General features: G+C 39.9%; 3 protein-coding genes and 1 non-coding gene across 5 annotated transcripts; 2 read left to right on the forward strand and 2 right to left on the reverse strand.

Annotated features, from left to right (window-relative positions):
* Nucleotides 1-2,725: 2,725 nt before the first annotated feature.
* LOC110507575 (histone H3.3A) lies at nucleotides 2,726-5,968 on the reverse strand. Of its 2 annotated transcripts, none has more exons than XM_021587644.2 (4): nucleotides 5,821-5,968; nucleotides 4,822-4,965; nucleotides 4,465-4,618; nucleotides 2,726-4,230 (listed from the first exon to the last, which is right to left on the reverse strand). In XM_021587644.2, the coding sequence occupies exons 2-4, from the start codon at nucleotides 4,947-4,949 to the stop codon at nucleotides 4,102-4,104; spliced, it is 411 nt and encodes a 136-aa protein (XP_021443319.1). In that variant the 5' UTR covers nucleotides 4,950-4,965; nucleotides 5,821-5,968; the 3' UTR covers nucleotides 2,726-4,101. The 2 variants fall into 2 exon arrangements, with proteins under 2 accessions (XP_021443319.1, XP_021443320.1); XM_021587645.2 differs by having other exon boundaries at nucleotides 5,825-5,949.
* trnaa-ugc lies at nucleotides 3,363-3,438 on the forward strand. The gene has a single exon. It is a non-coding gene; the product is annotated as a tRNA-Ala (tRNA).
* Nucleotides 5,969-6,730: 762 nt separating the features above from the next.
* On the reverse strand, nucleotides 6,731-9,880 carry LOC110507576 (histone H3.3A). Its single transcript, XM_021587646.2, has 4 exons — nucleotides 9,616-9,880; nucleotides 8,428-8,571; nucleotides 8,138-8,291; nucleotides 6,731-7,689 (listed from the first exon to the last, which is right to left on the reverse strand). Exons 2-4 carry the CDS (start codon nucleotides 8,553-8,555, stop codon nucleotides 7,561-7,563), a joined length of 411 nt encoding a protein of 136 aa, XP_021443321.1. The 5' UTR covers nucleotides 8,556-8,571; nucleotides 9,616-9,880; the 3' UTR covers nucleotides 6,731-7,560.
* Nucleotides 9,881-10,208: 328 nt separating this feature from the next.
* On the forward strand, nucleotides 10,209-21,805 carry nop53 (NOP53 ribosome biogenesis factor). The gene is made up of 12 exons (XM_021587642.2): nucleotides 10,209-10,506; nucleotides 12,796-12,872; nucleotides 12,977-13,073; nucleotides 13,574-13,773; nucleotides 13,868-13,923; nucleotides 14,078-14,173; nucleotides 18,292-18,393; nucleotides 18,512-18,661; nucleotides 18,764-18,939; nucleotides 19,233-19,299; nucleotides 20,400-20,476; nucleotides 21,101-21,805. The coding sequence occupies exons 1-12, from the start codon at nucleotides 10,301-10,303 to the stop codon at nucleotides 21,159-21,161; spliced, it is 1,365 nt and encodes a 454-aa protein (XP_021443317.2). The 5' UTR covers nucleotides 10,209-10,300; the 3' UTR covers nucleotides 21,162-21,805.
* Nucleotides 21,806-22,422: the final 617 nt, after the last annotated feature.

The following is a 22,422-nucleotide window of genomic DNA, read 5'->3' on the forward strand; positions in this document are numbered from 1 at the left end:
GGAGTGGTTACATGTGGTCTGTGGTTGTGAGGCTGGTTGGACATACTGACAAATTCTCTAAAACGATGTTGGAGACGGCTTATGGTAGAGAAATTAACATAAAATTATCTGGCAACAGCTATGTTGGACATTCCTGCAGTCAGCATGCACGTGTTGTGTGATAAAACTGCACATTTTAGAGTGACCTTTTATTGTCCCCCAGCACAAGCTGCACCTGTGTAACAACAATGCTGTTTAATCAGCCACACCTGAATTATCTTGGCAAAGGAAAAATGCTCACTAACAGGGATGTAAACAAATTTGTACAACACATTTTTGAGAAATAAGTGTTTTGTGCATTTGGAACATTTCTGGGATCTTTTATTTCAGCTCATGAAACATGGGACCAAGACTTTAAATGATTTATATTTTTGTTCAGTGTATATAGTGAAAACAAATAACAGCACATCTATACAACTTTCCCTGGTGTACTGTGTAGTTCAGTGGTACTATAGCTAAAGTCACATTATAGAGTTAAGGAAACACCAGTATTTTGTTCTGCTAATATACACCCTTACGGAAAAAGGTGCATCTAGAACCTAAAACAGTTATTTTGCTGTCCCCATAGGAGAACCCTTTGAAGATCCCTTTTTGGTTCCAGGTAGAACCATTTCCCCAGAGAGTTGTACAAGGTACCCAAAAGAGTTCTACCTAGAAACAGAAAGGGTTCTACCTGGAACAAAAATGGTTTTCCTATGGACGCAGCCAAAGAACCCTTTCGGAACCCTTTTTTCTACGAGTGTATGGAGAACAAAAAGGATATGTGGACAGAGATAAATGAATAGGAATTGATCAAATGTTACTGCTTTAGAATGAGGTTTTATTTAGAATTATAGCAAGGGTCCAGTGTTGTAATTCAATGAAAGGAAATGACAAAAAATACAATCTGACTTTGGTTCAATGTCTGCAGGCTACATTGTGCTTTTGCCATTTACAGTTGACGACCTACATTTATACAGTATTTCTCCCTTTAATAATCGTACCTAGCCTGATTTTATATTGGTCTCTCCTGTCTGTGTGCCTAATGTTGTGTGTTTATGCTGGTGTTAATCTGTATCGTAGCTATGCGTACTGTATATATTTGAGTGTGCCTCTGCGTATATACAGTTTGTCAGGTGTGTGGCAGTAATTGACAAGGACACTGATCCGGTGGCTAGATTAGAAGGTCAGTGTGGGTGGAAACTGGGAATGAGGGACAGCTATTCCTGAACCGGAGAATATATAGACCAAGACTTTTCTGTCCTGCTGCCCGACATACTCACCCACAAATTGATGTACACAATAGATATTCACCCTCATTTACTTCAGTACAACAACCCTGTTAGGCATTTCTAATCAGATGCTACTGTTTTATGGTGCAGGCAAAATTAGCAGATTTCTTTGCAGACTTGTTAAAATAAACAGGTCGGCAAACTACACCTACAATATTAAAAGTAGCACCTGAGTAGAAATATGTATGTGCAAAGGAATTAAGGGGACGCTAATTTAATTAGGCTACATCCCCTCAATTCATAAGCACATATTTTGATTACCATAATAATACAGATTTCTACTAGTTTCCTGAACATGTTAAGCAACATGGTGGAAAACTTCAGTCATACTTGTTCAGTGGGGAATTCTAAAAGTCAAGAAGACAGATTCGATCTTTATGTTGATTTGTCCTGTCCACCCCTGTGAGAGATGTGCTATTCTGAGGCACTTGCATGCTTGCAGCCTCAATCATGTATTTCCACTTTAACATCAGTACACTTCTAGCAGTTCATTAGGGCAGACTTTCACATATTTTACAATAAAACGGGATAGAGCAAAACAAATATAAATTAGTTTGAATGTTGAAGAGATAGCAAGGGTCTCTGAGGCTGAGCCCAGTTTTTATGCTAGTGTTAATTTATTTATCAATGTGATGACGGAACAAATGAACTGAGCACTTTTTGGACATTCTCTATAAGGATGTTCTCTCTCTGATCTGAAGACTTCACATAAAAACAGGGACACATAGAATGACACTGTGCTCTAGGCCTAACATACCACAGCTGAGAACAGATATCTGATACAGTGACGCTGATTGTTCCTGTAAGGATTCAGTTGTATATGTCAGATAAAACAGTACAGCTCCAACGGTCTGAATATTGTTGAAGAGATACCTAAAAGAATGTTTAGTATAGGGCTCTACAGATACCCTCCATCCATGGACTTCACGTCATTCAGAGTATGACTTGTCTAGTTGGCTCGTTGTTCAAATGTGGTACTTTACTGCCCTCTAGTGGTCGTTTTGTATCTCAAAAAATGTATAAAGAGCAGAATCCACGTAAAAAAAAACAACAGTTTTTCCATTGCCTCAAAACATGGGACAAGACTACCAATTGGATACCACGAAATTCGGGAGATAATGAGGTAAAAAACTTGATTCACTACTGGACACTTTCCGTGTAACTCCTTTTCACAAGGATTCATTTAAAAAAAATAATCACACACATGATAACCTATTTTGTCCAGTATTTGAAACAACATTGGACTGAGATTGCTAATACATTCAGAAGAACACCAGATTGTGATGGTCATAGCAAACAAACCTTACTCATAATGGTCAAAGTTGTGCTTTTCACAGCTCTGGCGATAACATCAAATATCTATGTTAGTAATTGATTGATACTCAATGGACTAAACAAAATTGACAGAAGACAGGTGTGTGTGTGTAACATCCATTTACCACCTTATATGAGAAATCTGGAAATTACAAACATTGTTTTATTTCAGCATCTTAACATTTCAAATTCAAATTAAGAAATAAAAATGATTTAAGTTAAAAGGGTGACACATCAACCTGAGAAACGTTACACAAATGTAGAATCTGGAGCGAAGGGGGAGGTCTAAATATCTCTGACCATCCCATTTATAGCTCCCATAACATTAACATACATGATCACTTTACCAATTACACTATATTTGGTTTGCAAGAGAGCATTGACCACCAAGCTCCATTACCCTCACAACGAGGCCCCTCAGGAGCGATCACAAAGAATATCACTGGATTCACTATTTGTTTAAAAAAGCCTTAAAATGCTGTCTCCGATTATTTATCACTGAAACCAAATTTGAGAATTCAAAGACAAAGGGAAAACAGTGTCAATTAGGTAAAGGGGAAATTAAATGAGAATGAACCATCAAGGATCCCCTTTGACAGCCAAAATAGGCTTACGTCAATGTTGTTTTCTGTACAAAATTTAATTAGAATCCCCCATCTCTATTTCATTCACAAATATTATTTCCACTATGAAAAATGTGCGTAAGCAAAAATAAAATAAAAAATAAAATTGACAACCGGTCCCATGTGGCTCAGTTGATAGAGCATGGTGCTTGCAACACCAGGGTTGTGGGTTCAATTCCCACAGGGGACCAGTCAGGAGAAAGTATGGAAATGTATGCACTATTGTTAGTCACTCTGGATAAGTGCATCTGCTCAATGATGTAAATAACCATGATAGTGATGATGATTATTGTAAGATTAAACCATTGCACCAGAGATTTTTTTGAATTGTATACAATTTGCTGTGCTGATCAGAATCTACACACTCACACACAAGGGGGGGGGGGCTGTACTCCCATTTATGCGTTCCCATGAAAGACACCAGCTCAGTCTTTATTTATTTCACTGGCAGAGTTGGGAAGGAGGAAGGGGACTAGGGCAGTTGTTGTAGCACCCTGCAGAGAATGAGGTAATCCCCACTGCAGACAAAAACCTAACCCCATCCTCCTGTGACCACTACCTGTCTCAGATTCCCTGTCTTCTGTTTTATCTGATCTCTCCACACGGCATCATGACAATGGAACATCTGATTTGATGGTGTGGTGGTGGGAGATCTGACCAGCAACAAGCAGGTACATGCACAAAAGAGTACCCTATAATAGTCTGCTGCCGAGAGTACTAAGAAAACACCACTATACACGTTATTCTTATCATAATCATTGTTTCTCTAATCACTACCAACATAAGAGGAGAGGGCAGGTAGGGGAGGGGGAAGACAGACTGGTGAGAAGAGGAGAGGTAAATTAAAGAGGCATTTAAGCGCGCTCCCCACGGATACGACGGGCCAGCTGGATGTCTTTGGGCATGATGGTGACACGCTTGGCATGGATAGCGCACAGGTTGGTGTCCTCAAACAGACCAACCAGGTAAGCCTCGCTGGCCTCCTGCAGACAACAAAGAACAGGTATGAAAAATGGCTCACAACAACACACTTAAAAATGTGTGGACAATATCAACCTATAAAATGCTATTCTGTGATACACTCAGGCACATGATCTAAGTATTCCTCTTCAGTGTGTGATAAAACAATCAACACAATGCAATTATTTTTCTCCTGCCTCAAACTTGAGTTATGTGGTTTATGACAGCAACTACAATGGTGATGATGTAGCACTGACCTGCAGGGCTCCAATGGCTGCACTCTGGAAACGCAGGTCAGTCTTGAAGTCCTGGGCGATTTCTCTCACCAAGCGCTGGAAGGGCAGCTTGCGGATCAGCAGCTCAGTGGACTTCTGGTAACGACGGATCTCACGCAGGGCCACCGTACCAGGCCTGGAGGGAAACACAGTTAGAAGAATCCCATGACTAACATCACTGTATGGATTCATTACAAAAATCCAGAATCAAACTCTTTAGGCCTAAATCCTATCTTGTATCAGGTGGTGATGGAGTCATAATAAGGGCCAGTACTGTGACTCAGGGACAGGGGGCAGCTCTGGTAAGACCTTATCAGCCTTTCTGTCACTCTCTCTCACCTGTAGCGATGGGGCTTCTTGACCCCACCAGTAGAAGGGGCACTCTTGCGGGCAGCTTTGGTGGCCAGCTGCTTACGTGGGGCTTTGCCTCCAGTAGATTTACGGGCTGTCTGCTTGGTACGGGCCATGGCTCCTACAAATTACCTGAATGAAGGGGAGAACCACATACATAGATGTGAGATATAAGAATGACCATAGGTTAAAAATGTTAACTTTTAGTTGTTGCAATTAGACCTGATAATCAAGCATTTTTATTAATCCGTTCTCGGCTGATTAAAAACTTAAACTAAATTGAAAAGCACTGTGAAGCGAGTATTTTTATACAGTAATTGGGTGTTCAACTCATTGTAATTGAACACATTTGGAACAAAAAGTGCGGACAAGTTACAACATGAATCTATCTCCCCAATCAAAGTCGACAGTGAGCCAATCAATCAATCAACGGGGAAAACGACGGCATTGGTTGGTTAGTCAATCTAATTGTGTAAACATATGACTAAGACCAATCAGCGTGTGTTCTGTCACGAAGAGGCGGGATCTACAGCGCATAGACGTTGTTGGTAGCCCCGCCCACTCAGCTGTGATGATGGCGGCTGCTTGATGCGCAACCGGGATAAAGACCCAAGGCAGAAAAGCAAGGGAGTAGCACTAAAACTTTGATATTTCAAGAAACAGCTGTTTGACAATCTCATTAAACAACTAATACACATTAAAGAAGACATCCCAGGGAACTCGTATGTAGGCATAGAAACGGAGTTCGACCGCCAATGCCTGCGTACAACCGAAGCGAACCCGCGCATAATTTGAAACAATTTCTCCGGCTGCACTAGCTGTAGAAAAGGCTGCAATTCTGTGCCGTTTCGACAGTCGGGTTTGTTATTTTTCTCTACGACGAAAATGAAATGGATTTCCAACAAAATAACACCAGAAATGAAGCAATTTGAAACTTTTCAAATGTGAAGTTACCGTAAATTAAAAGCAGTCGAGTGTCTGACTTACCTACACCAAAAGAGGTTAAAAAGGATGTGAGAAATGTTTAGCTTGTCTGGCCGTGTCAGTATTTTCTTCCTCGTATCCACAATAGGAACAAACGTACAGCGGGAAAATGGCTGCTATGTCAATCATTTCTCCCATAATGCAACAGTGTATACACACATTTCTTGTTTTGTAGCACTTCGGCCACATGTTCTTTGGATATTTATTTTGTACTCTGCATCGGTCTCAGAAATTCATAAGCGAACATCGTAGCCTACCTAATATCGACATTTTTCTCCAGATATTGTGGAAATGTATTGGCTTTTCAATTTGCCATGCTCAAGAAAATGATGCAATTGTATATCCGTGTACAACCTTAATCACAAGTCTTGGGCAAATGTTAACCTTAAATGTCGTCACAAAAAGGTCTGGTTTTCCGATCAGTGGTGTGAAGTACTACTTTAGTTTCTGTACTTTACCATTTACATTGGACAACTCCTAAAGAAAATGTACTTTTCACACCATACATTTTCCCTGCCACCCAAAAGTACTCATTACATTTAGAATGTTTAGCATGACAAGAAAATGATCCAATTCACCCATTTACCAAGAGAACGTCCCTGGTCATTCCTGCTGCCTCTGATCAGGCACTCACAAAAGAGGTAGTAGGGATGTTCTCTTGTTAAGTGAATTGGACCATTTTCCCGGTCTAGCTAAGCATTTGAAATGTAACGAGTACTTTTGGGTGTCAGGGAAAAGTGATGAAAAGGTACATTTAGGAATGTAGTCAAACATAGTAAAGTACAGATACCCCCAAAACGGCTTTAAAGTATTTTTACACCACTGCTGTGTTTGTAAAGTATGTCTGAGTGTTAGTGTGCCCATTGCTATCTGTAAATATGTATATTTAAAACTAAATACTTTTACTCTAGTATTTTACTGGTGACTCACCTGTCATTTTTTATTAAAGGCATTGTTACAAGTAAAACGGGGTACTTTTTCCAATGAATATGACAGTTCTTCAAATGACCAAATATGAAAAACTCACTATTTAAAGTACAAATTGAGTAAAATACCATTGCCAGCAGCATGCAACTCAGTACTTTGTGTAGGTCAATCACTTTACTAAACCAGTTGTGGAACATCAGTTTATCACCTTTGAGAATTCTGGATATTACAAATGTCTGCTTAAAAAAAAAATGAACAGAAAATTAAAATCAAAACCAGTAAGAAAAGGGTATCACAACCTGAGAAAGGAACTAAAATATTACCTGGATAAAACATGGGAGAAATACATAAACATTACGCTACATATAGGCCTTTGCAATGTTTTGAATCAATGTCATTTATCAATTTCAGAACAAAATTAACTATTTGTAAATGCATCCTGTAAACAGTAGAAACACTAGTTGTAAAAAAACAAATGAAAGGGTACATGTAAAAAAACTATGCAAGTCTATCAATTAGAAAAGCCTGTTATAATAATGTAATAGCATCGTCAATAGGAGAAAATGCTTGCCCAAGATGCTTCATGCATGCACCCTTTGCCGTGCCGATTTGAACACACATTAAAGGTGTGACTCCAATCGGCTTCAAAACAGATACATGATACACAAAGTACCCTAAAAGTCTTCTGCTAAGAGAACTAAGGGGGACAAGACGGCACATTACTTTTATCACATCATTACTGAAACCAAGCTACTTAAAAGGAAAAGTGGGAAGGGAGGGAAAGACAGCCTGAGGACACGTAAATTAGGGAGGCATCTAAGCGCGCTCCCCACGGATACGACGGGCCAGTTGGATGTCTTTGGGCATGATGGTGACACGCTTGGCATGGATGGCGCACAAGTTGGTGTCCTCAAACAAACCAACAAGGTATGCCTCGCTGGCCTCCTGCAGACAAAATACAAGTTCAATTCAGTTGATGATATAAGCGTTAACTTGGTATGGGACAATGCCTTCTTCAAACATTTGGGGAGAGTACTGCCAGTAGGCCACCATTAAAGGGATACCTCGATATTTTGGTGATGAGGCCCTTTTGTCCACTTCCCCAGAATCAGATGCACTTGTGGATATCATTTTTGTCAGTCTCCTGTATGAAGGATGTTAGAGGTAGTTTTGCATGCCAATGCTAACTAACATTAGCGCAATTGGGCTTGCTAGTTAGGTTTGTAACTTTCTTCATACTGGACAGACATAAATATGCATCCATTTTAGACTCAGCGAAAGTAGAGAGGGCCTCATGGCCAAATTTCCTTAGTATCCCTATAAGTGTACAAATTCTGATAGGTCTGGCTTTAGTGTCATTTGGTGGGTGAACAAAAATCATAAACACACTGACCTGCAGAGCTCCAATGGCTGCACTCTGGAAACGCAGGTCAGTCTTGAAGTCCTGAGCAATTTCTCTCACCAAACGCTGGAAGGGCAGCTTGCGGATCAGCAGCTCAGTGGACTTCTGGTACCGACGGATCTCACGCAGGGCCACCGTACCAGGCCTGGAGGGAAACAGTAATTAAGTAACACCACTGTGGTCCTTTACTTTATCTACATCAAATTATTAAAAGGAGAGGGCATGACACCAGGTGGGTCGAAGCCTGCATGTTCAGGCACTGCATTTTGTCCCGCCGTCACCTGTAGCGATGGGGCTTCTTGACCCCACCAGTAGAAGGGGCGCTCTTGCGGGCAGCTTTGGTGGCCAGCTGCTTACGTGGGGCTTTGCCTCCAGTAGATTTACGGGCTGTCTGCTTGGTACGGGCCATGGCTCCTTCAAATCACCTGAATAAAGGGGAAATTGAGACAGGAATGTTAATGGAAGTAACAAAATAGCTATCAAATCCAGCAAAAAAAACATGTTAGTCTACTAAACACCACCAATTACACTACCAGCAAAAATATTGTAATAAGACTACAGATACTTTGAAAAACTAAACCATTACTTGTTTTTTGCAAAAAATATATTAAGAAACCTTTGTTGTCAATGACACTCAATTAAACTTGCTTTTATTCAATGATTAAGTTTGTTCCACCTAAGCAAGTCAGACCCCTAGAATTACACCCCAAATGCATTGATGGACATTTTGTATTGTAATGGCTCTTAAGGGCAAATTAATTAAAATATAACAAAGTTTTGTTAGACAAGTAAATAGAAACTGTAACGGACTACATTTAGAAAGTAACCTATGACATCCTTAAAAAAAAAAATCGTTATTATTTGTATATAACCCTCTGTGATTGTATCCAAGTCTGTGACACAAGTCCGCAAAGATGTACATTAACTTCAGCGAATTACAGCGTAAAGGTTTCATACAACTACCAATGGGGACTTGTTTAGTGACATAAGGGGTGGGATTTTCTTCCATTTTCGCCAATGAGCAACGTCTTTCACCAAGTAGGTCCCCTCCTCTTACGCATTGAAGACTATGGCTGCTGTAACAGGAACGTATTAACGTGAAGGAAAAATTCGAATGTGTTTAACAAGAAGGTGACAATTAAAACGACATTTAAAACGAGGACATTGTCGCTTTAAACTAAAACACATTGAAGGATTGTTCTAGACATCGTTAGGAATCTATTGAAAAACTTCTGTACTCAGAAAATTACTCAGAACCCGTGCATAACCGTGTCAAATTCGAAAGGAGTGCTTTGGTCTGTAGTTTCTACAAGCGGATAATAGCTTGCTTTTTCGGTCGTCTGGGTTGTGTTTTCCCTATGACTGCGGATTTACTTGCAAAAAGATAGTCTAAATAACAAAAAAGTTAAAATGTACAAATACACAATATTTGTAAAAAAAAATATATATATTTCAAACGCGACACTTACCTTTGATACAACAGTTAAAAATATGAAACTCGTCTCGTGTCCTTATTTATTGCGTTGTTCACACAACAGAATGGAGTCCTATATTGGGTTAAAATGGCAGGTTACCCACAATGCATCTGCTGTGACAAGAGACCAACTTTTTTACACGATTATGAATTGACCAATTCAATCAATTATCAATCATCTTAAAAGCGTGATATACTCCATAATGAGATACGTTAGTGAAACGTCTGTTTACTGTATTGGCAGATATTGACCATTTAAATGGATGACAATTATTGAAAGTGTTTTATGGACTCAGATGATTCCACGTGAGTGCGCGAGACAAAATGGCTATAACTGCAAAATTAGCAATTACAGGATTTCTGTTACCTGTAGTTCTTCATATAATAATTCAAACAATTTAGATTATCAGATTACACTTCTTGGAGGGTTTGTGTATTGTGACAAACATTTCTTTAGCATACACGTTTAAATCACAAAAGTATTAAATGACCTAGCAATAAAAAACAAATATATTATCAATGTATACATTTGGGGCCTACAAATATCTTATTTCCAGGGTTTTACATTTGTTTTTTTTACACAAGTCCTCCTCAAGGTGGACATAGGGGCCCATCAACTCGTGCTGAACCTCAACAGAGGAAGAACAGACGTCATCGCATCGTCTCCCAGATGATCCAGCATGGCGGCGGTCAAGAGACTGAAACGCGTGGCAGCAGCGCAGCCAGGATTCATTTCTTTTAAATCATCGGCCGGTTCAGATGACTTGAACAGTGGCCAGAGAAAGCGTGTGAATAAGAATAAGAAAAAGAATTGGAACAAACACAGTGATATTCAAGATGTTGAAGAGTTTTTGGATGACGTGAGACTTCAGGAAAGGGCTACAGGGTGAGCAGCATGTGTTAGCCAATACCTGCTTGCATTCTAGCTAGCTACAGTTGCTATCTAGCTAGGTGTATTACTTACTGTACCAATAAACGAGTATTTAGCAGGTATTGCGACATTATCAAACCACTGATTACGCTAGCTAGTTTTGCATGTCAATCAATCCAAGTCCACTTGGAAAAAATGGAAACACCACTTTGCTAGCTAGCAATGCTAATATACACGTTGGGTTGTTTATTCTAGCTAGCTATGCTATTTTTTTATATATTTTTTTTACAATTTCCGACTTACATTTCTAGCTATAATCAGTGGTGTAAAGTCACCCAGTAAAATACCACTTGAGTAAAAGTCCGAAAGTATTTGGTTTTAAATATACTTAGTATCAAAAGTAAATGGGATTGCTCAAATTTATTTAAGTATCAAAAGTAGAAGTATACATTTCAAATGCCTTAGATTAAGCAAACCAGACGGCATATTTTTTTGGGGGACACCATTTACAAACGAAGCGTTTGTTTAGTGCGTGCCAGATCAGATACAGCAGGGATGTTCTCTTGGTATAAGTGTGTGAATTGGACACGTTTCCTGTCAAAATGTAACGTGTACCTTGTATGGAGTAAAAAAGTACATTATTTCCTTTTTACTCTGGGATATGTGGGACTGTAGCAGCCCACCTCGCCCACAGCCAGTGAAATTGCAGGGCGCCAAATTCAAAACAGAAATCCCATAATTAAATTTCCTCAAACATGCAAGTATTTTACACCATTTTAAAGATAAACTTGTAAATCCAGCTACAGTGTCCGATTTCAAAAATACTTATGACTAAGGCACACCAAACGATTGTTAGATCAGCACCTAGTCACAGAAAAAAACTGCCATTTCTTCAGCCAAAGAGGAGTCACAAAAAGCAGAAAGAAAATTAGTCACTAACCTTTGACGGTCTTCATCAGATGACACTCATAGAACTTTGTTACACAATACATGTATGTTTTGTTAGATAAAGTTCATATTTATATCCAAAAATGTCAGTTTACATTTGGTGTTATGTTCAGTAGTTCCAAAACATCCAGTGATTTTGCAGAGAGCCACATCAATTTACAGAAACTCATAATAAACATTGTTCAAAGAAACAAGTTATGCATGGAATTTTAGATCCACTTCTCCTTAATGCAACCGCTGTGTCAGATTTCGGAAAAAGCACACCATGCAATAATCTGAGTACAGCGCTCAGGCACAAAAACAAGCCATACAGAAACCCGCCATGCTGTGGAGTCAACAGAAGTCAGAAATAGCATTATAAATATTCACTTACCTTTGATCTTCATCAGAATGCACTCCCAGGAATCCCAGTTCCACAAATGTTTGTTTTGTTCAATAAAGTCCATCATTTATGTCCAAATACCTCCTTTTTGTTCTCGTGTTTAGCCCAGCACTAGATCCAGACGAAAAGTAAAAACGTTCGTAGAAACATGTCAAACGATGTATAGAATCGATCTTTAGGATGTTTTTAACATAAATCTTCAATAATGTTCCAACCGGAGAATTACTTTGTCTTTTGAAATGCAATGGAACGCAGGTTGCACATGCATGATCAGCTCATGCCAGATACCTGGTTGAAACAGCTCTCTTTCTCTCCCCCTTCATAGTAGAAGCCTCAAACAAGGTTCTAAAGACTGTTGACATCTAGTGGAAGTCTTATGAAGTGCAATATGACCCCACAGACACTGTATATTCAATAGGCAATGACTTAAACTACAAACCTCAGATTTCCCACTTCCTGGTTATATTTTTTTCCTCTGGTTTTTGCCTGCCATATGAGTTCTGTTATACTCACAGACATCATTCAAACAGTTTTAGAAAACACTGAAGTTTCTATCAAAATCTACTAATTGTATGCGTATCTTAGCTTCTGTGCCCGAGTAGCAGGCAGTTTACTTTGGGCACGCTTTTCATCCGGAGGTGAAAATAGTGCCCCTACCCTAGAGAAGTTCTTAAGGAATGTAGTAAAGTAAAAGTTGGCAAAAATATAAATAGTAAAGTACAGATACCTGGGAAAACTACTTAAGTAGTACTTTAAAGTACAGGCTAATCACCCAGACTTGAGCAATTACACCTAAACTGAATTGTTTCTTGACCGGTTTACTCATTTATGATTCGGCTGCTTTTATGTACTTAGCTAGCTAACATTTATGCTCTTATTTACAGTTTAACACATGCTGTATACCCACATTTTATTTGCTTCAAAATATGAAGTTATTCATTTACTTGTCTAAACCTCTTCTTTTTTTTCGACAGAGGACTGATATCTGAGAAGCCAGATGATAGCCTGTTCTTTGTGGACATTGGAGAGCAGAGAAAATATGTCCAGCCAGGTAAGTGATACCACTGTTTATAATAAATACATTTTCTGCTTCAGTTTTGTAAATGTTTAGAGTGTCAAATCACTGATGTTTGTGTTTTCTGTGTCGGATGCCAGAAGTCCAAGAGGGAAAGAAGGGGAAGAAGTCAAAGTCGCGGCCCTTGAGGATAGACCTAATCCTGCAGCATGACTCCCTCGTCCCTCCACCTAAAGAGTGAGTTTCTGACCCTGACCATGGCCCTCTCACCCCCGGCATCCTGCCCCTTACCTGGAGATGGGTCAGTCAAGTTGTGCATGGCACCATGTCCTGTGATGAACCCATCCTTGCGCTCACAGTATTTCCTCTGGAATGTGAAGACAATCATGGAACTCAGGGAGCTGTTGTGTGAACAGTCTTCTGGGAACTGAGGGCAACATGCTGTTCTGCTTCCCCTTTCCAGGGTCGTATGTACTAGAAATGAAACTCGGAGGGACTACCTGAACTTACTTTTGTTTTCTGTTGAGAAAGGTTTTCCTACTGTTTGCACAAACTAATACGACCCAGATATGCCTCCACTTTATAAACTGAAGCCATGCAGCAAGGCTATATTTTGAAAGTACACAAGTGTACTTAGGTTAGTTTATTCCTTATTTTCATAATAAACTGTGATTGTGCACTGAATTCTTCCTTTTCTTGGGGACACTACTTAAAATTCAGTTCCCTCTGTCCCCCAGTATTTTGGCCCACCAGCAACCGAATGCAAAGAAACTCCGCCGCATTGCAGAGAATGCAGCGAAATTGGCGGCCATGGGTGTGTTACCACGGAGACAGAAACGGCTCTTGAACCGCAGACCGGCAATTACAGCGTCAAAATCAAAAACGGCGGCCAACAACTTCCCAGACAGACCCTATTATGATCTGTGGGGAGGTGATGGTAAGTTTGACTATTCAAAAATGCTAAATTATTTCAAAATAAATCCTGGAGTTCTTTTGTCAGTGTTTGTGACCATCTTTTCTACATATTGCAGCCAAAGAGACAGCTGATCCTTACTACCTTGAGCAAACAGGGAAGAAGCGTGTGAAGGTGAGAAGAATACTGCATTGTCACTGCCTGAAAGTTTATAGTTTCTCAGTATTGTATGTACTGCATAGTGAAGAGGGATACTTAGGCCAATGGGAGTGTTTGTATATTTAGTGTCTGACCATGAGGTTTTTAACACGGTCTTGTTCACTCTTAGCGACCAGAGAAGCTCAACTCAAAGCCCTCTGTTCTCCCGGCAGTGGAGGTCATAGCCCCCGGAGGCTCCTACAACCCAGACTTCTTCTCCCATCAGGTAACTTACTACACTTAACAACAGTGATTAAAACGCAAACCTTCAATCCTGGTTCGTTCTAGAGGTCGACCGATTGATTTTTGAATACCGATACCAATTATTGGAGGACCAAAAAAAGCCGATACGATTAATCAGACGATACATTTTTTAAATTGATTTATTTGTAATAATGACAATTACAACAATACTGAATGAACACTTATTTTAACTTAATATAATACATCAATAAAATCAATTTAGCCTCAAATAAATTATGAAACATATTCAATTTGGTTTAAGTAAGGCAAAAACAGTGTTGGAGAAGAAAGTAAAAGTGCAATATGTGCCATGTAAGAAAGCTAACGTTTAAGTTCCTTGCTTAGAACATGAGAACATATGGTTCCTTTTAACATGAGTCTTCAATATTCCCAGGTAAGAAGGTTGTAGGAATTATAGGACTATTTCTCTCTATACCATTTGTATTTCATATACCTTTGACTATTGGAAGTTCTTATAGGCACTTTAGTATTGCCAGGGAAACAGTATAGCTTCCGTCCTTCTCCTCGCCCCTACCAGGGCTCGAACCAGGAACACATCGACAACAGCCACCCTCGAAGCATCGTTACCCATCGCTCCACAAAAGCCGCGGCCCTTGCAGAGCAAGGGGAACAACTACTCCAAGTCTCAGAGGGAGTGACGTTTGAAACGCTATTAGCGCGTACCCTGCTAACTAGCTAGCCATTTCACATCGGTTACACCAGCCTAATCTCGGGAGTTGATAGGCTTGAAGTCAATAACAGCTCAATGCTTGAAGCACAGCGAAGAGCTGCTGGCAAACACACAAAAGTGCTGTTTGAATTAATGCTTACGAGCCTCAGACTTAAAAACACACAGAAATATGAGCCTTTGGTCATTAATATGGTAGAATCCGGAAACTATAATTTAGCAAAACGTTTATTCTTTCAGTGAAATACGGAACCGTTCCGTATTTTATCTAACGGATGGCATCCCTAAGTCTAAATATTGCTGTTACATTGTACACCCCAAAAATGTTATGTCATAATTATGTACAATTCTGGCAAATTAATTACGGTCTTTGTTAGGAATAAATGGACTTCACACAGTTCGCAACGAGCCAGGTGGCCCAAACTGCTGCATATGCACGCAAGAGAAGTGACACAATTTCCCTAGTTATAAGAAATTCATGTTAGCAGGCAATATTAACTCAATATGCAGGTTTAAAAATATATACTTGTGTATTGATTTTAACCCCTCGACAACATTCCGCCGAAAAGGCAGCGTGCGAAATTCAAAAATAATTTTTTTAAATATGTAACTTTCACACATCAACAAGTCCAATACAGCAAATGAAAGATAAACATCGTGTTAATCTACCCATCGTGTCAGATTTAAAAAATGCTTTACAGCTAAAGCACAACACATAGCCAAGTCGAAAAAACACAGCCATTTTTCCAGCCAAAGATAGGAGTCACAAAAAGCAGAAATATATAGATCAAATTAATCACTAACCTTTGATCTTCATCAGATGACACTCATAGGACATCATGTTACACAATGTTTTGTTCGATAATGTGCATATTTATATCCAAAAATCTCAGTTTACATTGGCGTCTTACGTGCAGCAATGTTTTGATTCCAAAACATCTGGTGATTTTGCTGAAATACTCATAATAAACATTGATAAAAGATACAAGTGTTATTCACAGAATTAAAGAGACTTCTCCTTAATACAACCGCTGTGTCAGATTTTAAAAAAACTTTACGGAAAAAGCATAATCTGAGAACGGCGCTCAGAACCCAAAACAGCCAGAGGATTTTCTGCCATTTTGGAATCAACAAAGTTAGAAACAACACCATAAATATTCACTTACCTTTGATGATCTTCATCAGAAGGCACTCCCAGGAATCCCAGTTCGACAATAAATGACTGATTTGTTCCATAAAGTTCCATCATCGATGTCCAAATAGCTACATGTTCAGCCCAGTAATCCATCTTCATGAGGCGCGAGCATTTCGTCCAGACAAAAACCCAAAGTTCCGTTACAGTCCTTTTAGAAACATGTCAAACGATGTATAGAATCAATCTTTAGGATGTTTTTAACATAAAACATCAATAATGTTCCAACCGGAGAATTCCTTTGTCTTCAGAAAAGCACTGGAACGAGAAGTAACTCTGTCGGGAGCGCGCATCATGAGACCAAGGCTCTCTGCCAGACCACTGACTCGAAGAGGTCTCCTGAGCCCCTCCTTTATAGTAGAATCCTCAAACCAATTTCTAAAGACCGTGGACATCTAGTGGAAGCCCTAGGAAGTGCAACCTCATCCATATCTCAATGTGTATTCGGTAGGCCAAGCTTTGAAAAACTACAAACCTCAATGTCCCACTTCCTGGTTGGATTCTTCTCAGGTTTTCGCTTGCCATGCCATATGAGTTCTGTTATACTCAGACTGTTATATTCAAACAGTTTTAGAGTGCTTTTTTTCGCGAATGGCTTGTTAAATCATCCCCTGTTTGGCGAAGTAGGCTGTGATTCGATGAGAAATTAACTTCTTATGGATCAGTGGACGCTAGTGTCCCACCTCGACAACTTCCAGGGAAAGTGCAGAGCGCCAAATTCAAATTAAATTACTATAAATATTTAACTTTCATGAAATCACAAGTGCAATACATCAAAATAAAGCTTAATTTGTTGTTAATCCAGCCATCGTGTCAGATTTCAAAAAGGCTTTACGGCGAAAGCAAACCATGCGATTCTCTGAGGACAGCGCTCAGCACACAAAACATTACAAACAGTTAGCAGCCAAGTAGATTAGTCACGAAAGTCAGAAATAGCAATAAAATGAATCACTTACCTTTGATCTTCGTATGGTTGCACTCACAATACTCCCAGTTACACAAATGTTAGTTTTGTTCGATAGTCACTCTTTATATCCAAAAACCTTCATTTTGTTGGCGCGTTTTGTTCAGTGGCTCAAATGTGGTCACAAGAGACAGACACATTACAAATAGTATCCAGAAAGTTCGTAGAAACATGTCAAACGATGTTTATAATCAATCCTCAGGTTGTTTTTAGTCTAAATAATCAATAATATTTCAACCAGACAATAGCGTCGTCAATATAAAAGAAAAACAAGAAAGGCGTGCTCTCGAGATTGCGCACCAAAAAAGTTGGGGAAATTCCACTGGCCTCTCATTGAAACGGCTCATTCTCCCTCATTTTTCAGAATAAGGCCTGACACAATGTCTAAAGAATGTTCACAGCTAGTGGAAGCCATAGGGAATGGAATCTGGGTCCTATCCCTTTAAATGGTGGATAGGCTTTCAATGGAAAAACACCCATTTCAAAATAATAGCACTTCCTGGATGGATTTTCCTCAGGTTTTCCCCTGCCATTTCAGTTCTGTTATACTCAGACTTTATTTTAACAGTTTTGGAAACTTTAATGTTTTCTATCCAAATCTACCAATTATATGCATGTCCTAGCTTCTGGTCCTGAGTAGCAGGCTTTGAGCAGGCTTTTCATCTAAAATTCCAAATGCTGCCCCCTATCCCAAAAAAGTTTAACAGGCACAGCATCGATTATATGCAACGCAGGACACGCTAGATAAACTAGTAATATCATCAACCATGTGTAGTTAACTAGTTATTATGTTAAGATTGTTTTTTACAAGATAGGTTTAATGCTAGCTAGCAACTTACCTTGACTTACCTTGCGTAACATGTAGTCAGCCTGCCATGCAGGCTCCTCGTGGAGTGCAATGTAAGACAGGTTGTTAGAGCGTTGGACTAGTAACCGGAAGGTTGTAAAAACGAATCCCCGAGCTGACAAGATAAAAAATCTGTCGTTATGCACCTGAACAGGGCTGTTAACCCACCGTTCCTAGGCCGTCATTGAAATTAAGAATGTGTTCTTAACTGACTTGCCTAGTTAAATAAAGGTGGAAAAAAAATACAGATTGCTGATTGTTATGAAACCTTGAAGTCGGCCATTTCGATTAATCGGTCGACCTCTAGTTCGTTCATCAATGTTTCTGCTCGCTTGGTGTGTGTGGGGATCTGTCTTTTCATGTTGAGTAATGCTGTGGTTGATGTATTGAAGTGCTGACCTTTCTCTCAGGCCTTGTTACTAGAGGCCCATGAGGTGGAGGTGAAGCGGGAGAGAGCGGAGCTGAGAATAGAGAGACAGCTGGCTGTCAACCGAGACGATACCGCCACTGAGGTACAACATCAGTACACCCCTCCCCCCGCCGCTCAACTGTTCATCGTTTCACAATTCAGACCTGTATGTGGTCTGTCCAGCTCAATTTTGCCTGACCTTCCTCACTGTTTCTCTGCAGGAGACAGTCTTCCAGGAGCTAGTGGAAGGGCTAGTGGAAGAGGAGGAAGATGAAGATGAGGAGGAAGAGGATGTTTCTATTCGTGGCGGCTTGCAGCAGGAGAAAAAGACAGAGAAAGAAAGGAGGCGAGAGAGAGCCGACAAGATAAAGGTACGCAAGACTACAAAGCCTTTTCCCCCCTAACGTGCCCTAGTCTTTCCCCTCCATGTGCTAGCTTAGGATCTGACCGACAGTGTCTCTCTCGCTGTGCAGTCGCAACAGAAGCAGGCAGCGAGGGTGTTCACTGACAAGAAGCAGCAGCTATTCCAGCTCCGCTCCATCCAGGCGACCCTGAAGAGGGGGGAGCAGCAGACAAGAGAGAGGGTGGCCCAGCGCAAGGCCAACCAGGAGGCAGAGAAGTCCATGCCTCGACGTCTTGGCAGACTCAGGTCAGTACCTCCACAGGGCTGCCACTGTTATCTGCTATCTTGGTTATTTATTAAAATGTTATACCTAGAGTGAGATGCAACTGATCAAGTAAATTGCATCATAGTATGAACTGTAAGTAGTCCTAGACATTTCTGTAACAATGGGCTCCAGAAGAGCCTATACCCCCATTCCAAACCAAATAATTTAGCCTTATTTCTATAGTGCTGCTTTCCCCTAAGTGTGAGTTGTCTGTGCTTCTGTTTTGTCTATTGTCTCCATACTGTCTGAACTTGTCCCCCACATATCTCCCCAGGTTCCAGGCTCAGGATCTAGAGGTCCAGCTAAGTGACGAGATTCCTGGATCCCTGCGGACACTCAAGGTTTGACTGACTGTATCCCACTCACATTCTACAATACAATCATACTCAGCTGACCTTTGAACCCATGTCCATGTTCACTACCGTTCAAAAGTTTGGGGTCGCTTAGAAATGTCCTTGTTTTTTAAACAAAAGCCCTTTTCTTTTTTTGTCCATTAAATAACATAAAATTGATCAGAAATACAGTGTAGACATTGTTAATGTTGTAAATTATTATTGTAGCTTGAAACAGCTTTTATTTTTTAAAAGGAATATCTACATAGGCGTACAGAGGCCCATTATCAGCAACCATCACTCCTGTGTTCCAATGGCACATTGTGTTAGCTAATCCAAGTGTATCATTTTAAAAGGCTAATAGGTCATTAGAAAATCCTTTTGCAATTATGTTAACACAGCTGAAAACTGTTGGCCTGAACAGTTTGCGCTGTTCTGTGAAGGGAGTAGTACACAGCGTTGTACGAGAACTTCAGTTTCTTGGCAATTTCTCTCATGGAATAGCCTTAATTTCTCAGAACAAGAATAAACTGATGAGTTTCCGAAGAAAGGTCTTTGTTTCTGGCCATTTTGAGCCTGTATTCGAACCCACAAATGCTGATGCTCCAGATACTCAACTAGTCTGAAGAAGGCCCGTTTTATTGCTTATTTAATCAGAACAACAGTTTTCAGCTGTGCTAACGTCATTGCAAAAGTGTTTTCTAATCAATTAGCTAATCAAAGTTTCTAATTTTAAAAGGCTTACACAACGTGCCGTTGGAACAAAGGAGTGATGGTTATTGATAATGGGCCTATGTAGATATTCCATAAAACATCTGCCATTTCCAGCTACAACAGTCATTAACAATGTCTAAACTATTTCTGATCAATTTAATGTTATTTTAATGGACAAAAAATGTGCTTTTGTTTCAAAAACAAGGACATTTCAAAGTGACCGCAAACATTTGAACGATAGTGTATGTGGAACTGAAATGCTGAAAAGTTTCAGGATAGCAACGTAATTCCCTTCAATAACGTCTCACGTTGACTGACCCCTGTTTTGGCGCAAGGTCCTTCATCAGAGCACTCATCTATATGGGTTTACTAACATGTAATTATGTGTCCTGCAGCCAGAGGGCAGTGTCCTCAAGGACCGCTTCAAGAGTATGCAGAAGAGGAACATGATTGAGCCCAGAGAACGAGCCAAGTAAGTTATTCTCCCTTTAAAAACAAACAGCATCTCATGTCAGAAATATATTTGCCTATAATGGATATTGAAATGTGATGTCATATACCTAGTGTGTCCGTAACTTTCATAGTGGAACTTTCTAGATTTGTTTTTGTTTATTTCCAGAGAGTTATACGACAAAGCAGGATCAATGCGTTAGCCAGTTATCTTGCCTAAATATTGTGAAATAACTTTGTAGAAAGCTGAGCTTGAAATGGGAATGATCTGACTCAAACACATGTTTGACTTTCTTAATGAACCAGAAAATCAGTAGTTATTTTTGGTTGTTTATCAACGTCAGCTGGGTAACTGTGTTGTAGTGCACCCCCTCTGTTGGTTCAGTCAGCTTGAGCCTGACTGTGTCCAGTGATCATCCCATCCTCGCGATTACAGTATTTCCTCAGAAATGTGAAGACAGTCATGGAACTCGGGGAGCTGTTGTGTAAACAGCCTCCTGGGAACTGAGGGCAACGCGCTATGCTGCTTTCCCTCCACATCTCCTTTTTTTATTATACAAGAGAATATAGTCTTGATTTGATGTGAAGCCGTTGACGTGCTTTAGAATGGACAGTGTTTGATTGTGTGCTCCGCCTCCTCCCACAGGTTCAAGAGGAGACACAAGGTGAAGTATGTTGAGAAGAGGGCCTTCAGGGAGATCACCTAGAGACCAAACCAACCTATGGAACTGTTCAAGACTGACGTCACGAACAACACAGAGGCACCCACCACTGAGTGGCAGCCAGCCAGAGAGCTACTGTTTGCCCCATCAATTGTCATCAATCAACTCAGCATTTTTTTTGTCTGATGGATTTGACACCTTTTTAAATCTGTTGGAAAATGTTGAAATCCCCACAACTTGTAACATTTGCCAGGCCTTAATATTTTCACACATCTATATACAACACAAACCAGCCCAACCCAGGTAGTGTTATACAGATTCAGTCAGTTATACAGATTCAGTCTAATGCATTTTGAGGTCAAATGAGTTCATTGGCAGGATATTTAAATCATCTGGATCTGTCAACATCAGTTGAGAATGTTAGACTTCAGAAGGGTGCCCTCCTGTCTCCCTCCCAGTTGGTAATCTTGTCTTTCGCTCTCATCAAACCAAGATTAATACCCTCGTTAGAAGGGGTGGATGCCTGAGTGAATTTGCAAAGCGATTAATGACATAGTAACGTTTAAAACCACGTGTCAAGAGTTGGACTTGTGTGCGTTCTGTCAGTTATCTGTTATTGTGTACAAAATCCCTTTATTTGCCATAATCTGACTTGATTTCATTAAAACAAGTTAATTATTGACATTGTTTTTACTGACTGCTATTTAAATGCCTCATTGCATTTGTGGTAACAATATAATTGTTTTGGCCAATTCAATCCCAAAATATATTGTATTTCATAGTGGGATTAAATTATTTTATTGTACTTTTGTCTACACAATTCTGTCAAAGTGGATGAAATGCAAAAAATAAATATAAATGAATTAAATAAAACTGCCTTGATTAGATAAGTATTCACCCCCTTCAGGAAATACATGTTGGAAACATCTTTGGCAGAGATTACAGCTGTGAGTCTTTTTGGGTGAGTCTCTTAAGAGCTTTCCACACCTGTGTTGTGTGATATTTGACCACTATTTTCAAAATTTTACATCCAAATTTTAAACTCTTGGTAAGCAACTAAGGTGTAGATTTGTGTTGTAGGTGGTTGACGTGCTGAAAGGTGAATTCATCTCCCAGTGTCTCGTGTGAAGCAGTGTTCCGTCTATGGTTTTTCCTGTGCTTAGCTCCATCCTGTTTCTTTTCATCCTGAAAAACTCTCCAGTCTTTGGTATACCTGACCCGTACCATGATGCAGCCACCACCATGTTTGAAAATGAGGCAGTTACTCTGTTGAATTTGCCCCAAACATGAGGCTTTGCATTTAGGC

The sequence above is a fragment of the Oncorhynchus mykiss genome, chromosome 27, assembly GCF_013265735.2.
Source record: "Oncorhynchus mykiss isolate Arlee chromosome 27, USDA_OmykA_1.1, whole genome shotgun sequence".
NCBI lineage: Eukaryota > Metazoa > Chordata > Actinopteri > Salmoniformes > Salmonidae > Oncorhynchus > Oncorhynchus mykiss.

Excerpts from the sequence above, each read along its gene's own strand:
- LOC110507575 (XM_021587644.2), bottom strand. The coding sequence starts at position 4,949 with ATGGCCCGTACCAAGCAGACAGCCCGTAAATCTACTGGAGGCAAAGCC. Across the intron at positions 4,619-4,821 it reads AAGAAGCCCCATCGCTACAG|GCCTGGTACGGTGGCCCTGC; the intron begins GTGAGAGAGAGT and ends GTTTCCCTCCAG. Across the intron at positions 4,231-4,464 it reads CAGCCATTGGAGCCCTGCAG|GAGGCCAGCGAGGCTTACCT; the intron begins GTCAGTGCTACA and ends TGTTGTCTGCAG.
- LOC110507576 (XM_021587646.2), bottom strand. The coding sequence starts at position 8,555 with ATGGCCCGTACCAAGCAGACAGCCCGTAAATCTACTGGAGGCAAAGCC. Across the intron at positions 8,292-8,427 it reads AAGAAGCCCCATCGCTACAG|GCCTGGTACGGTGGCCCTGC; the intron begins GTGACGGCGGGA and ends GTTTCCCTCCAG. Across the intron at positions 7,690-8,137 it reads CAGCCATTGGAGCTCTGCAG|GAGGCCAGCGAGGCATACCT; the intron begins GTCAGTGTGTTT and ends TTTTGTCTGCAG.
- nop53 (XM_021587642.2), top strand. The coding sequence starts at position 10,301 with ATGGCGGCGGTCAAGAGACTGAAACGCGTGGCAGCAGCGCAGCCAGGA. Across the intron at positions 13,774-13,867 it reads TGATCTGTGGGGAGGTGATG|CCAAAGAGACAGCTGATCCT; the intron begins GTAAGTTTGACT and ends TACATATTGCAG. Across the intron at positions 18,940-19,232 it reads CGACGTCTTGGCAGACTCAG|GTTCCAGGCTCAGGATCTAG; the intron begins GTCAGTACCTCC and ends ATATCTCCCCAG.